Raw genomic sequence first — 13,994 nt, forward strand, 5'->3', positions numbered from 1 at the left:
GCAACTGTGGCCTCACAGTCATATAGAATGTGACTTACAGCGGCCAGCACATCACCAAGACACCATCACTTTTTTATTTGACTGGAACAGAGACATGCTGGTCTTAGCACCTACAAGGGGCCAGTGCGGCTGTCTGCTCCCATGGTGCTATACTCTTACACAGACTAGTGAGTTCAGTCCTTACACCAAAGAAACAGACTTGCCGACGTCAGGGAATGGTAACACAGCATGATCAGTAGGAACAAAGTGTTTCATTTGTCCATTTATCACAGGATACATAAATTCTTACATCCCACACACATATTTGTTAGTTAAAAAATTTATAGATTTTAATTTGGCCTAATCCTTAGTCAGTTTGAAATTACAGCCCAATTAATTTCTGAATCCATGTTCATAGTGAAAGTTAAAAACAAGAGTTACATAGACAACCGGAGTGGCTCACCCCCACTCTCACTTTGGTGCTCCCCATGTCCAGGCTAACGCTGGGAATGAAGTAGAAACACTACATCGTAAAGCAAGGACACATCTGTAAATACTTCCCATAGTCAGCTGACCCAGCAAATCAAAAGAATCATGGGGAACAGATGCAAATGATGGGTATTACTGCAGGAGACAGACGCAGGTCTTTGGAGCTGACTTTAACAGATAGAAAACTTGGCTTCTTGTCAAAAAGACAACATATTGTTAATCTTTGGGAAGAAATTCTACCTTTTTAGTTGAACAAGAACAGAGAGAAACAAAGGAAAATAAGTCAACTGTATGTTTTTCCTTTTTTCTGGAAGATTTTTCTTGGGTAACTCTGCCCTCTTATATCCTGTAAGAGGAGGCTACGGCAGGGGATCTTCAGTAGATACCATGAGTATCTACCCTTTTCCCCCAACAGGCTCAAGCCTAATTTAATCTTTTGTTTTATTTTGTAAAGCATTGCCTCTCTGTTTAGTTTAATATATTTTATATTTTTTTAATATATGTTAAGTATTTTCAACAGTCAAGTCAGAGATGTTCTTTTTAAAAAGGCATTTTCCTTTAAAAAGTTAAGTTCCCTCCCCCTTACCCGCCCCCCCAAGGCTTTTCTCCTTTATTTATTGCCCCCAAATCTTATTAAGTCATTCCTAACTGTTTTTGCCAAAGGCCACAACGAAGGTATCTGATAAGTGCGATAGTTAATCCACTCACCAGAAACTAATCAATCTAAGCACTTCAGTTTGACAGATCAACCTTTCTTTCTTTTTGGTTTTTTTGAGACAGGGTTTCTTTGTGTAGTCTTGGCTGTCCTGGATCTTGCTCTGTAGACCAGGCTGGTCTTGAACTCACAAAGATCTACCTGCCTCTGCCTCCTGAGTGCTGGGATTAAAGGTGTGTACCACCACCACCCAGCCAAACCAACCCTTTCTTGAAGATGGGCAATTTTACTTATTTTTAACTGAAATTTAAAAGCAGGGAGAAATCCAGCACTTTTCGGAAAGGCCACCCGCCAAGGCTATCATCTCTTTGTAGCAGCAGCATCGCTACACACAGTGCAAGTCTTCAAAACTACTCCAAACAGCACTTTTCCCCAAAAAGAAGTTCACTTATAAAACCCCAGCATAAAATATTTAGCTCTCCAATGAATAAACTGATACAATCCATAACTGTCTTGGGATAACCAGAATGTACAGGCACCTCCTTGCCTGTCACTCATATCCAGTGACATCAGATGGCAGACACGACTAGTGTAGTTAAAGGGAAGCAGGGCGGAATGCACTTTGATACTGGCCATCGGGAAGACTCACAGGTGGGTAGTTAGGAAATTAGAAAGTGACGGAGGAAAAGGCAAGGCATTATAAATCAAAACAGGCTTAAGGCCCTAATAGCCTATACACACTAATGGCACAAGTCTAAATTTTACATCTTGTAATTAATTTACATAACTATGATGTATATATAAATTTAAAATCTTAAAAAAATTAAACTTACTTTTACTTTTTATTTGCTCATCATTAACCTTAATCTAGGCACTTTAATCTAAAAATGCATTTTTAAAAACACATTTTAGATCTTTCTGTATAACACACTCTTAAAATTAATGCAGCCCACGTTAGGACCACAAATCAAGAAATCCAACCCACTGACAAACAAGTAGTTCATGATCTTAAAACAAAATTAATGAGGCTTTCAAAATATATAATATACTTTGCCACTTGTTCATATGTTTATCATAAGGACATAAAATATATTCCCATATCATTTAAAATATTTAAATGTGTTCTATTTCTGAGAGGGAAATTCCTTTAAAACCCAAGCTAATAGTATGAGTATTTTTAAAATTTGGGTATAACATGGCAAACTTCCAGTGTACTGAGCTCTCTGTGGGGGAATTGTCTGTTTTGTGGACAAAGGAGAAGTTATTTGATTCTATCAGTTTTAGTTACATTTAAAAGAGGATAACTTTTAAAATTATTTTTCTTGGTAAATAAATTATATTTTCAAATTCAGTATTCATCTGAGGGAAGCTGTTCCAATTTATAAAAAGATAAAAATACTTCAGCGTATTATAAACAGGACAACAGTAACACACTCCACAGACTACAGGCGATGACTCCACAAGGCGCACACCGTAAACTGCTCAGTTTCCCACATCTGGTTCTGCCCTCCATCCTCACTGGTTAGTTTCTTTGATTCAAACACAAAAGCAAGTGTAGGAGCAATAAGGCAAACAGTACAGTTGAACATCACTATTGTCTACCTTTGAGTAAATGAAGAAGTAACTTGATGGTTAAGAATACATTTCAGGCAAAGTTAAATGTTGACACTAGAAGTTATAAATTCTTACACACGTGAACCACAATCATCTTGGGTTAGTGTATTTTGAAGGCGCAAAGCATTGAGACATATTCTGAGAATGATACTGGACATTCCAAATAGCGTGAAGACAATTAATAAACTCCTATGTGTTGGCTTCAATTCACAAAACAGCCACAAAATATGCAACATTTCACAACTTAAATTATTACCTAAAGATTATTAAGAAGTCACTCTGGACATATCACACATGGATTCAATGACAGCATTTCTGCATAAATACAGTATGGTCATCCACCTTTGAGACTTCCTTTCTCTCTCCCTGAGTCCACACCATCAATTCTGTGGATTCTGAGGCACACCTCCCAGGAGTTCTTGAAGGTATTGGCTAGCACTCTCGATCCTCTTCTGGTACTATTGTACTTTGGCTTCTAAGAGTGCAGTGGGCACAGCATGGCAGTGTCCACTAGTACAAGTAGAGGCAGGCCTCAGGGCATCCGCACCAAGACAGGCGACTAGCAGCTCTGTGCGGCGGATGAGTAAATGCATGAGGTCCTCCGCCAACGTGTCTATGCTCGAGTAGCGCACCTTCTCAAAGTCAAAGATGTCTTTGAGAAAGAAAAGAACTTGATTCTGGAAAATGAATAGACAAGAAATTGGTATTTATTAAACCACAATTTGTTAAAACTATGAATTGCTAATATTGGAACAGACACCTTAGTTCTGGGCTGGTTTCACATCTCATGGGCAAAGGACTTTGAATTGTATTTAATCTTTTGGGTTATTGTTCTCTATTTCTGTAAAATTTGGGCAAATACTACTTGCCCTATTTTTCGTTTGTTTGTTTGTTTGCCTTTTTCTCTTCCTTTTTTTTTTTTCTTCTTATTGTCATTTTTGTGCCATGGTTTCTCTGTGTAACAGCCCTGGCTGTCCTGTATCTCTCTTTATAGACCAGGCTGGCCTTGAACCTGCCTGCCTCTGCCTCCCGAGTGGTAGGATTGACGATGTGCGCCATCACGTCCTGTTCAGTACACAGAGCTAGCATAATGATCAAAAGAGGTAATCTATGAGAAGCACCCAAGGACTGTGTAACTGTGAGGGGCTGTTTCCCAGTCTTTCCTGTCAGTTCACCCCTGAGCACTGGGCCATACAGGCAGAGGAAAAAGAACCACTCTCAATAATCACAATACTTTTTTTTTTTTTCAGAGCTGAGGATCGAACCCAGGGCCTTGTGCTTGCTAGGCAAGCGCTCTACCACTGAGCTAAATCCCCAACTCCCACAATACTTTTAAATGTATATATTTCTGTTTAAAAAAAGACATACATGAAAAATAATAGTTTCATCTCTACAGTCAGTGGCAGGTCTTGGAGAGTTTCATTTCAGTGAATTAATACAAAGCACATTTTAAGTAAGTTGTGGACTATTAAATACTAAACCTCAACTACTATGAAATGATGGGAAAGAGTAAATTGCAAAGAGAAAACCCAGTAACATCAAACTTTAATGCTCTAGGAATTGCATGTTAAGAACTACTGGGAAAGCTTTCACAGAGTCACTGCAGGGTCATAGGCCAGCAACCTGCTAGTGCCCCAGTCCACAGAAAGGAAGGAGGGCTGGAGCCAGAGAAGTCGAGGCCTTTTAACTACCGCTCTACTTTTTCCACTGAAACGCACACTTCACAGCTGGAGGGCTAAGTAGACAAAGTCATGAATTTTAAATGACAGTGAAATAAATACTTCCTAAATCATTTGTACGAAAGCAAAGAAATTTTTTTTTTAGAACTTCACAGTTCAGTGAGGCATCCAAGCATTCAAATTCATTCTCAGATGACTGCCTCTTGAGATTTAGTCACCTTGATATTGAGGTTTTCCTGGGTCTTTTGCCAGCCAGAACAGTGTGCAGTGAGCTCTAACAAATGTTTTGGCAAACACAAACTTCTGACATGAGGACACAACTTTAAATTCCCATGTGATTTCTTATAACTTGATTTCAACATTCGTATCATCTTGTTCAGAACTTGGTTCTACACCACAACACCACACAGGTGCCACATGGCAGCACTGTTCAGGACCCTAACAGGGAAAGTCCGTGGAGCTGAGACATCTACTCTACAGTACGACATCTGCTCTCTAAGGCACTGGTCCAGTATATTAACGTTGGTGTTAAAAAATATCACCAGTTTAATACTGGTAAAAAATCACCTAAATTCTATATTTAAATACAACTTTATATGTTATATAAAAATAAACAACTTTGTTTTATTTTTTTAAGGCAATGATTCAATGACTGAACATACCTTAAAGAAGCAACATAAGTCATACAGAGAATTTCTAGGACCCAGGAAGCCCCAGGCTAAGACAGGACTTATATGCTCACAAATGGCATAAAAATGGGCGAAAAATCCATCTGAGATCTGTTGGGAAGCAAAAGGGAATCAGGTTATTTTTATCTTCTTCTTTTTTTTTTTTTTTTTTGTTTGTTTGTTTGGTTTGGTTTTTTGAGACAGAGTTTCTCTGTGTAGCTTTGTGCCTTTCCTGGAACTCTCTTTGTAGACCAGGCTGGCCTGGACCTCACAGAGATCCACCTGGCTCTGCCTCCCAAGTGCTGGGATTAAAGGCATGCGCCACCACCCCGCACCCCCATCCCCGGTATTTTTATCTTCTTAAATTTACTTTCTCTATTAATGAAACAAACTGCTAGCCATTATGTGGGCAGCAGTCTTTGGGATACCATAGTGAGACAGCCTATTGGGAACATTAATAAACGTCACAGTGACTAAGAGTCAGTAGGTTTATAATATAGGTTTCATACTCTAGCCAGCAGTTCCAGATGAGAAACAACTTTCTAAAAGGCAAGTTTGCCTCATAAAAATACATTTTGAACCTTCCTTATCCAGAGGCTCCAGCCAGAAAAAAATTCAGATTTTTCTTTTTTTTTTTTTGAATTCTGGAATATTTCTTCCAACAAGGCCACACCTCCCAATCCTTCCCAAGCTGGGAGCTAAGCATGCAAAATATGTGTCTATAGCAGCCATTCTGGGTCAAACCACCACAGAGCATCTTGGGTTTTGCATTTAACTTCTACTTCTAAAAGCAATCATCATGCTGCAGCCAAGTTCTAACAATGCTACAGTACTCTTCCATGTAATTTTTAGGAGTATTCTGCCCACTGTTATTCTCATGATTTGAAAGTCTTACTCAACTGTAATGACCCAAAACCTCCCTCTAAAATGGGTTTTTCGAGACAGGGTTTCTCTGTGTAGTTTTGGTTCCTGTCCTGGATCTCACTCTGTAGATCAGGCTATCCTCGAACTCACAAAGATCTGCCTCGCTCTGCCTCCCAAGTGCTGGGTTTAAAGGTGTGCACCACCACTGCCCAGCTCTAAATGGGCTGTAAGTGATTAAGCACTAAATGACTAAGCATTGGGGCTTGGGATGTAGCTCAGTTGGAGGGGTGCTTGCCTAGCATGCACAAAACTGTGGGTTTGACACCCAGCACCCCATAAGCCAGATGTGGGGGAACACAACTGTAATCGTAGCACTCAGGAAGGAGAAGCAACAAGAACTCAAGTCATTGCTGGCAGCACAGGGCCATGCACGAAAAGCTCTGACCTGTCCATACTACAACTCCAACCTTTAGTTAGGAAAGTCAATGAGAGTAAACTTAGTCATGTGACTGACTTACGCAATATATATTTGCATTTGAGGAAAATCTCTAAGCTCACCGATAACAGACTGTCTAGGTCAGTGGTGTACAGGTTTTAAAGCTATGACCTTAGGAGTCCGAGTCCCGTGTCTGCTGAAGGGTTACTTTCCCATCTCCAATTTTATCAATTTGGCTCTTATCTCTCTTTTAGTTAATTTGGCAACGGTTTGCCAAATTAAGATGGACAATCCTGTCCATCTTAAAAAAAAACCAAACATAAACAACTCTGACAACTCTGTGTCATTGATTCTTTTGAACTGTTTTTGTTTCCATTTTATTATCTCTGCCCATCTACTGATACTGGGATTGTCTGCTCCTGTTTTTCCCAACCTTCAGATGCATCGTAAGTTACTCCTAAGACTCTCTCTCTGGCGTAAGAACATAGCACTATAAACAGAGGTTTCTGACACATTTTCATTCTATTCTAGGAATTTAAGATTTCCCTTTTCAGGCTCCAGGGATGACTCAGCAGTTAAGAGCACTGGCTGCTCTTGCAGAGGACCTGGGTTTGATTCTCGGCACCCACATGGCAGATCACAACTATGTCTAACTCCAGTTCCAGGGGTTTGATGCACCTTCTGACTTCTGTGGGCACCAAGCATGCACTGCTGCTCAGACACACAAGCAGGCAAAACACTCACATAATATAAAACAAATACATCTAATTTAAAGCATTTTTGATTAAAACACATTTTCCTTCTCAATGTCTCCCTTGACCTAATTATCACGCAAGAGCAGTTGCTTAGTTTCCAAGAATTTGTGTACCATTTATTGCTCTTGGTATCCAGTTTTATTCCATTGTGGTCAGATAGACTATAGAACGTTATTTTAATTTTCCTTATTTGTTGATATTTTTTTGCGTCCTAATATATTGTCAATTTTGGAGAATTTCCATGGGCTGCTGAAGAAGGTATATATTTGTGTAGAATGTTCTGTGGCTCTCTATTATGCCCATTTTATTTATGATGCCATTTAATGCCCATGTTTTCTATTTAGTTTTTTTCTCAATAACCTGTTTATTGATGACAGTGGAGTATTGAAGTTACCAACTATCATGGTGTTGAGGTTAATCTGTGGTTTTAGATCAAAGAGTATATATTTTTAAAGATGTGTTTTAATTTTAATCAAGTGTATATGTATGCATCTCTGTGCACACACATACACATGCTCACAGAGGCCAGAAGATTTCAGATCCCCTGGAACTGGTGGTTGTGAGATGCCTGACTTGAGTACTGGGAACTGAACTTGGGTTCTCTGCAAGAACAGTATATGCTTCTAACTGCTGAGCCTTCTCTTTAGTCCCAAACAGTTTGCTTAGAAATGTAAAGCCCTCCAGAGGCTGGTTCCTTTACGTATGAAGTGTCCTCCTTACCTCATCTGACTAGTTATGGTTTGAAGTTGGTTTTGTCAGACATCAGAATACCTACTTCTTGTCTCTTAGTTCTATTTGCTTGGAATACTTTCCCATCCTTTTACCCTAAGGTGTTGTCTGTCACTGATGGTGAGGTGTGTTTCTTGGAAGTAAAAAACAACAACAATGGGTGGGGGAACGACGCTGTTTTTAGTCAAATCCATTGGTCTGTGTCTCCTTATTGGGGAATTAAAACTACTAATATCACAAGTTATTATTGGACAATGTATATTATTTCTTTTCCCTGTCATTTTGTGTTGTGGTGTTGTATTAGTCCTTTTGCGATTAACTGTTCTGAAATTATTATTTTAGGTGTGTATCTTCTTCTCTTCAGACCAAAGTATTCTTTCCAGTGTCCTCTACAGAGCTGGCTTGGTGGTCATAAATTCCTTCAATCTGTTTTCATCATAGAAAGTTTTTCTTTTTCCTTCTTTATGACTGACAGCTTTTTATTTTTTGGCTTATTGCAATGGTCTAAGGTGTTATCTGTGGACTTTCAGGACTTGTAAAACACCCGTTGAGCCACCGCAGCTCTTTAAATCGCCTCTAAAAAGCGGATGTAGCTGTTCTTCTGCTGGGCCTGCCTTTATATGGGACTTGGTCTTTATCTGTTGTAGTTTTCGATACTGCTTGTTTGTTTGGACATTTAGTGTTTTGACTATTCTATGACACAGACAGCTCCTCTTCCGGCCATTTCATGTTCTATACGCCTCTTGCATCTTGATGGGCATCTCTTGCCTTTAATTTGGGAAATTTTCTTCTATGACATTGTTGAGCATATTTTCTGTAATTTTGACCTGCGTTTATTTTCTTTCTTCTATGTTTCAAAAGTTTGGTCTTTTTACAGTGTCTTAAAATTCATGCAAGTTCCGTTCATGGGTGTGCTGGTTGGCTGGCTGGTTTCTGTCAACTTGACACAAACTAGAAACATTTGGGAGGAGGGGACCTTAACTAAGGGACTGCCTCCATCAGCAGGCAAGTCTGAGGGGCATTTTCTTGATTAATGACTTATGGGAGGGCGCTGGTCACGGCAGGTGGTGCCATCTCTAGACAGGTAGTTCTGGATGATATAAGAAAGCAAATGAGTAAACCACAAAGAACAAGCCAGTGAACAAGATTCCTCCACAGCATCTTCTCCAGTCCCGCCTCTAGGTTCCTGCCTTGAATTTCCTTGATGGTGCCCTGCAATGTGGAAGTAGAAGCCCAAGAAACCCTTTTCTCCCACAAGTTGATTTTGGCCTTTATTTTGGTCCAGTTCCTTTCGATTACCTTGATATTATCCCACTTGATCTTTTAATTGGTGAAGCTTTCCACTGAATTTTTGTTTGTTTTTGGCTCAGTAGGTAAACAGCTTGTCACGCAAGACTGACAACCTAAATTCACACCTTTAGAACCTACATAAAAGGCAGACACACGGCACAAGTACCTGTGATGCCTGTGTGTCCCTCAAGGGCGATGGAAGGAAGGGATAGGAGAATTTTCAGTGAGCCTGGCTTACACAGCAGCAAAAAGACCCTTTCTCAGAGAAAGTGGAAAGGTGTGGACTGATATCCAAATGCTGACTTTTAACTTCCATCGGCATACTGTGGCATATCCCTGAAGAAGCATGCATACACACACAACAATCCACCCACTCATCTCATACATCCACACTGACTCATGTCACTCCCAGAGAAAGACAGGCAAACATAGTATTGTTTCTGGGATAACTTTAGACTAGAATTATTTCTGACAACACACACTGAAGATGCTGAGAGGACCACGCTGAGACACCGTTGTGGTTGGCCTTCAGGGTCAGTGTTACAGTATTAGACTGGAAAACATGGACGGGGTAAAACAGGCCACTGGTAAAAGAATAGAATAATAGCTGGAACTGAACTGAAGGCCACTGAGCTAGGCTTGAGCTTAGCACTTTACACTGAACCTTTTAAAAACTGTACAAATAGTGGTGCTATCCTCTTTCTCAAAGATGAAGACACTGGGCATAAAGATGAAGCAGCTAGCCAAGGTCACATTGTTAGTGAGTGACATTTCAACCCAGGCAGTCACACTTCAGAGTCAACACTTTACCACTAGCAGTGCACAGTGAGAGCAGTGCTTTGTGGGTAAGATGGACTGCAAGAGACATGAGAAGACACGTTCATCACAGATGTAGGGCCCCCATGGTTTATCAGTGCCTTTCTGACTGAGTAAGCCATCACCTGGCCAGACTGAACAAGCTACCATGAGGGTGCCCCGTTGGAGAGCAAGGCTGTCCTTGACATCCCTCTTCCCACACAGGCCTGCTTGTTCTGTAGGTGTTGGCACAGCACAAAGCCTCTTGGACTCCATGGCCTTTACTGCAGTCTGAACCTGCCTCCCTCCTTACACATTATCCAGTCTCGGTGTTCACAGGAACAGAACATGCACTAAGGCAGGGTCCAGGGCATGGTGTGCTTACCGTCATCTGCTGCCTCTTCTGCTTCAGCACTGACCAGCAACTTGAAGCCACAGCCTAAACACAGAGGAAAGCAAGGCTGACATTTACAGCTAGGATCAAAGTCTCCATTTAAAAACAGTGGTTTTTATTGGAATTCAAAGTTTCTTGGTCTAAAAATATCCCAAAGATAAAAGTAAGGGACACCCCAGGTTCCTTGTATTGTTTACAAACATCAGGGGAGATACTTCACTTTTATGAAATTAAAAATTAAATATAAAGCCAATAAGGGGAAAAGGCTGAAATCTTGAACCAAGGACCTTAGCAATTACAATGATGAACTCAACTGCTTTCTTTGAGACAGGGTTTGTCTATGTAGTTCTGACTGGTCTGTAACTCACAGAGATCCACCTGCTTCTGCTTCCTGAGTGCTGGGATTAAAGGCATGTGCTACCACTCCTGACCTCTATGTAACTTTTTTTTTTTAAAGATTTATTTATTATGTATATAGTGTTCTGCCTGCATGTATGACTGCAGGCCAGAAGAGGGTGCCAGATCTCATTACAGATGGTTGTGAGCCACCATGTGGTTGCTGGGAATTGAACTCAGGACCTCCAGAAGAACAGTCAGTGCTCTTTAACCTCTGAGCCATCTCTCCAGCCCCCTCTATGTAACTTTTTAATCAATTGTCCAGTCACTGTTCATTTTCCATCAAACTTGAATGGCCAAGAAAGTCAACACCACTTACTGTTTCTTTGAAGGAAGAGTTGAGCCAGCGATTGTTCACTACGTTTTGTATGGATGTTGGTGGGTTCTCTAAATCTTCAAAGGAGTCCATTAAAATAAAGTCCAGAACCACATCATAAAAATTTAAATTTTTCACCTGTATTAATTGCAAGATAGAAATGGGTATTACAGAGAGCTGAGTAAAGTCTGAGCTTTGCAATGCCAGTTTCTTAGTTGTTCAGATTCTGTTTCTGCATTTCCAGGGCACTGGAGCCTCCCTGGCCTGAAGGTCTGACCAGTCTCTCCTTACTATTCTTTTCCTCCTGCTTGTGTCAGAGCGGGGGCAGGCTTGTGGGGCGTTGCCGCTCACTTACCCCAGATCTGCCTGTCTCACCCACGAGGCCATCCATCTTGCTTCATCCCTCACTCACATACACTAGCTGCAGCCTAGTGTTCAGACAGCTATAATACGCAGATTGGAACCCTGGGGTCTACTGGGGAAACAGCAAGAAGAGAATCCCACAGGCATCCAATCACAACCCCCAGTAAGCATAATAAAGTGTGAAGAGCTTGCAGCAGAGGCTGATTTTGAGCTGGACATTAGAGACGGTCTCCCTGGGGGAGTGGGCCTTCCCAGGAACAGGGAATTCCTTTCCTATCAGACTTTAAGGCCAGGGGAAACACAATGGTGTAGAATGGAAAAAGCCCTGAAAGTGTGCCATGGTAAAGCAGGTGGCCAGAATGCAGGACCAGATCCTATAAAGATCTACACCTATGTGAAGGTCTTCCAATTGATTCTCACAGGAGAACGGAGTTGGTGGTGATGGGAGATAGTCACATCACATATTTTAAAGATGATTTTGGCAAGCTAGGCCTAGTGGCATGGGACTAGAATCTCAGCACCTGGGAGGTAGAGGCAGGAGGATCAGGAACGCAAGTTTATCACTAGCTACACAGAGTTCAATGCTGGGTCACAATGAGAATAAGAAGAAGGTAATTTTAGCAGAAGTGTAGGTGGAACCGAACAGGAGGAGAGAAAAGCAAGGGAGGAATGCAGTGGGTCGGGAGTCACGGAACACAGAGATAGGAAGTCGGTTCGGAAAAGGCAACAGAGATTTAGGCCAAAATAAAGGCAATGGGAATAGAGAAAAACTTAGGGGTTCAGATTTCCTCAGCATAGAGATGACTACGTTAGAGTGGGTAAAGGGCAGGAAGGCCGAGGCTTCTGCTGATTCAGTCCACGGAATGAGAGCAGAGCAGAGAAGGAGCGACGCTCTGGGTCTGTGTCTACTGGTCCCTCAGCTACATGCCTCTCAACTCCCTGTAAACTCACCTACAAGCTTCGACCGCAGCAAGCTGTTCCAGGCTCAGCACGGACTCTCCCTGCCAGTGCTGGAACGGCCCCTTCTCCTCAATGATTCCTATATGTTTCCGTGGCTGCTGGTTAGAAGCCAAGAGCTGGGAACCGGGAATAATATTTTTGTGTTGTTGCTGCTCCTAGACCCCAGCATAACCAGAGCCAGGAAGTGTTTTATACTCAAACCTTTTTGTCTGTATCACATCCTACTACCGGGTGTATGTTATAGTCTATGAATCACATGTAGAGTTGCAATTTAAGTTCTCGGCTTTTATACCTTCTCTGACAACGAGAACCTGCCCCTGATTTCTCTCGGTACATGTCTTCTTTAGTCCTGGCAGAGCTCCTTCCTTGGCTCTCTGAGGTGCCCTGTCTCTGGCTCATCTTAGACTCACAGAGGACTGGTACTGCCATGCTGGATAAAGCACTCGATTTTCAGATGGAAGATGTGAATGAAGAAAAAGGCCTTTAAAAAGCATCTCTTTACAACCAACCAGTGTATAGAGGATGTAGTCCCACTGTTTATGAATGTCAGAAAGAGGACAGTGCCTGCTACCACACAGCTGGATACAATGGTGCACTACCACCACACAGAAATTCTGTCTCAACAAACAAACAAAAGACAAACAATGCCTCAATCAGGTAAATATATGTAGATATCAGGAATAAGGATTATATAAATTTTGAATTTACCCCTCTGGCAGCAAGTTCCATCTCAGTACTATCCCAGTGATCAGTTTGCTCTAAAAAATAGATCATTTCATCAAAAACATCTTCAAATTTCTTTGGATTCTGAAAAAAAAAAACATATTGCAGTCTAAATTTAACTTTATAACAAGACTTAAGTCTACTAAATAAATAAATTACTTTTCAAGAAAGTTAGTTGGGTCTTAATTATTCTAGAAAACACTTTCAAAGCATGACAATTTATGTCTGAAGTATCCCAGGCAGTCTCAAATGAACTATATAGTGGAGGAGAGCCTCAAAGTTCTGACCCTCTTTACCTTCCTGCCCACTGCTGGCATTATGGATGTGCCCTATACCTGGTTTATATGGTGCTGGCATTATGGATGTGCCCTATACCTGGTTTATATGGTGCTGGGATTACAGATGTGCCCTATACCTGGTTTATATGGTGCTGGGATTACAGATGTGCCTCTATATTTGGTTATACCGTGCTAGGATTGAACTGAGCCCCTTTTACATATCAGGTCAGGCGAGTAATCTACACTCTCAGCCCTTCACTTACCACCTGTTACTCTAGTTTACCGAAACCAAGAATGAGAATGTTAGTAAAGCCTCAGAGCGAACTACTGCTCAGACTTTAAGATGAAACTAGGGCTCCAGCAGAAGGCTGAGGTCCTTCCGAGGCAGCTCTGCTCCTCCTGGAGGCACTCTGGTTCAAAGCCCTGAGCTTGTCTACAACAGGAAGGCCAACCAACTTCGATGCAGGGAGAGAGGAGCTTGGTCCTCCACCTGATGTGCCATGCTGTGTTGACTCCCATGGGGGTCTGCCCCTTTCTGAATGGAGACTGAGGAGGAGTGGATTGGGGGGAGGGGAGAAAGAGGGGAGGGAGTGGGAAACTGGTCGGATTGT

General features: G+C 41.5%; 1 protein-coding gene across 2 annotated transcripts in view; it reads right to left on the reverse strand.

Annotated features, from left to right (window-relative positions):
* Positions 1-1,330: 1,330 nt before the first annotated feature.
* Positions 1,331-13,994, reverse strand: part of Miga1 (mitoguardin 1) — a 60,926-nt gene continuing 48,262 nt past the window's right edge. For both annotated transcript variants that reach the window (XM_036189362.1, XM_036189360.1), the window contains exons 12-16: positions 13,091-13,189; positions 11,063-11,197; positions 10,339-10,392; positions 5,079-5,195; positions 1,331-3,414 (exon numbers count right to left, since the gene is read on the reverse strand). In XM_036189362.1, the coding sequence (XP_036045255.1) occupies positions 3,196-3,414; positions 5,079-5,195; positions 10,339-10,392; positions 11,063-11,197; positions 13,091-13,189 (624 nt within the window). In that variant the 3' untranslated portion in view covers positions 1,331-3,195. The remainder of the gene's footprint in view (positions 3,415-5,078; positions 5,196-10,338; positions 10,393-11,062; positions 11,198-13,090; positions 13,190-13,994) is intronic.

The sequence above is a fragment of the Onychomys torridus genome, chromosome 6 (genome assembly GCF_903995425.1).
Source record: "Onychomys torridus chromosome 6, mOncTor1.1, whole genome shotgun sequence".
NCBI classification, from domain to species: Eukaryota; Metazoa; Chordata; class Mammalia; order Rodentia; family Cricetidae; genus Onychomys; species Onychomys torridus.